The sequence below is a fragment of the Macrobrachium nipponense genome, chromosome 2, assembly GCF_015104395.2.
Source record: "Macrobrachium nipponense isolate FS-2020 chromosome 2, ASM1510439v2, whole genome shotgun sequence".
NCBI lineage: Eukaryota > Metazoa > Arthropoda > Malacostraca > Decapoda > Palaemonidae > Macrobrachium > Macrobrachium nipponense.
In genome coordinates, this window is record NC_087201.1 from 156,863,046 (window position 1) to 156,864,716 (window position 1,671).

Genomic DNA, 1,671 nt, shown 5'->3' on the forward strand with positions numbered 1-1,671 from the left:
TTCTTAAAATGTTAAAAAATAAACGCTCTTTTGGTAAATATATTTTATTTATCATGACCAAAGATTAATTCTCCATGACTAATGATTAAAATATCGTGATCTGCCAGTGTCTCACTTCTCAGATATTTGGGTTATTTATCTATACTCAGAAAGATATTTTATTTAGTGTGTCTCTGATTTACACTTATTAAAATTTATTGAGGCCTTCTGATTAGCGAATATTTGGTAAAAGGTATCTCAGCTGGATAACTAGGTTGATTCGGGATTTGGGAAATCAGCAGTTTGATAAGAAGAATTTTATCAATAAGGTGTTTTTATTAATTCGACTCATAAAGAAATGTCTGTCTCTGGCTGGATGAGTCATTAACTGAGTTCTATATTATATCAGCCAAGAGGTGAGTACCTACCATCCACGACGCGGCTGTCACTTACGTATATGACTGACGCCACCCGCAGCATCCAAGTCAACATCCAAATGAATCCTCTGAGGAGAAGTGAAAGCTTATTTCTCCGTCTCTTTGAGACGTGTAAGCGACGAGTGGCAGGATCGGTGTAAACACGAAGGGATTGATCACCTGTAAAAATCCAAACACTCGAAGTAGCGACTCCGAACGCGTTGGTGGAAGGAAGGAAGGAAGGAAGGAAGGTATCTTCTTGATAATTGTTGGCGGAAAGTTAAGAAGAGGAGGAGTAGATGAAACAGCCACAGCACAGCACATCATCTACAGAAAGTAAAGATGATGAGAAAATGAAACAGCCACAGCACAGCACAGCACAGCACAGCACAGCACAGCATAGCACAGCACAGCACAACATCTACAGAAAGTAAAGCGGATGAGTTGATGAAACAGCCACAGCATAGCACAGCATCTACAGAAAGTAAGGAAGACAAGTAGATGAAACAACCACGGCACAGCACAGCACAGCATAGTGCAGCATCTACAGAAAGTAAAGAGGACGAGTAGATGAAACAACCACAGCACAGCGCAGCACAGCATAGCACAGCATCTACAGGAAGTAGATGAAACAGCCACAGTACAGCACAGCACAGCGCAGCATCTACAGAAAGTAAAGAGGGCGAGTTGATGAAGCAACCGCAGCACAGCACAGCACAGTATAGCACAGCATCGGTGGCGTCGGCCGGCTTCTGCTGCAGCTGCTGCAGCATTCGCAGCATCAAAAGGCATCAACACGCTTATTGCAACAGGCATTTCACCGATAGGAGATGAACCTCCTTCCTACCTCCTACCCACCTTTGCTTGCTGGGAATTCCATTATTTACTCTCTCTCTCTCTCCCTCAGGCTCACAGTTACCTCAGGTAAAAGTTGATACACCGAGATTTATTGATCACTCGAGAGGATATTGGGAAGGAAAGATGTGCTGGGGTCGGGGGCGGGGTAGGGGAGGGGAGGGGTATGAGAGGAGAGGATAGAGGGAAATGAGGAGAAAGGTCGTATTAGGAGGAAGTTACTTCTCCAGGAAAGGTGGAGGGGGGATGGTGGGGGGGGGAGATAGCGCAGAGAGGGAGGAGGATGGAGAGGAAAATTGTGGTGCGTAGAAAAGAATTTGTGATGGAGTTCATAAATAAACAGAGAGAGAGGGAGAGAGGAGGAGCGAGAGAGGAAAAGGAGGAGACGAGAGAGAGAAGAGAGATGAGGAGAGAGAGAGAG

The 1,671-nt window shown here is 44.9% G+C and overlaps 1 protein-coding gene across 1 annotated transcript; it reads right to left on the reverse strand.

Moving 5' to 3' along the window:
• Positions 1-718: 718 nt before the first annotated feature.
• Positions 719-1,168, reverse strand: LOC135221348 (keratin-associated protein 10-5-like). The gene has a single exon (XM_064259150.1). The coding sequence runs from the start codon at positions 1,166-1,168 to the stop codon at positions 719-721; it is 450 nt and encodes a 149-aa protein (XP_064115220.1).
• Positions 1,169-1,671: the final 503 nt, after the last annotated feature.

Bases quoted from the DNA above. Each gene is read 5' to 3' on its own strand.
- LOC135221348 (XM_064259150.1), bottom strand. From the start codon at position 1,168: ATGCTGCAGCAGCTGCAGCAGAAGCCGGCCGACGCCACCGATGCTGTG.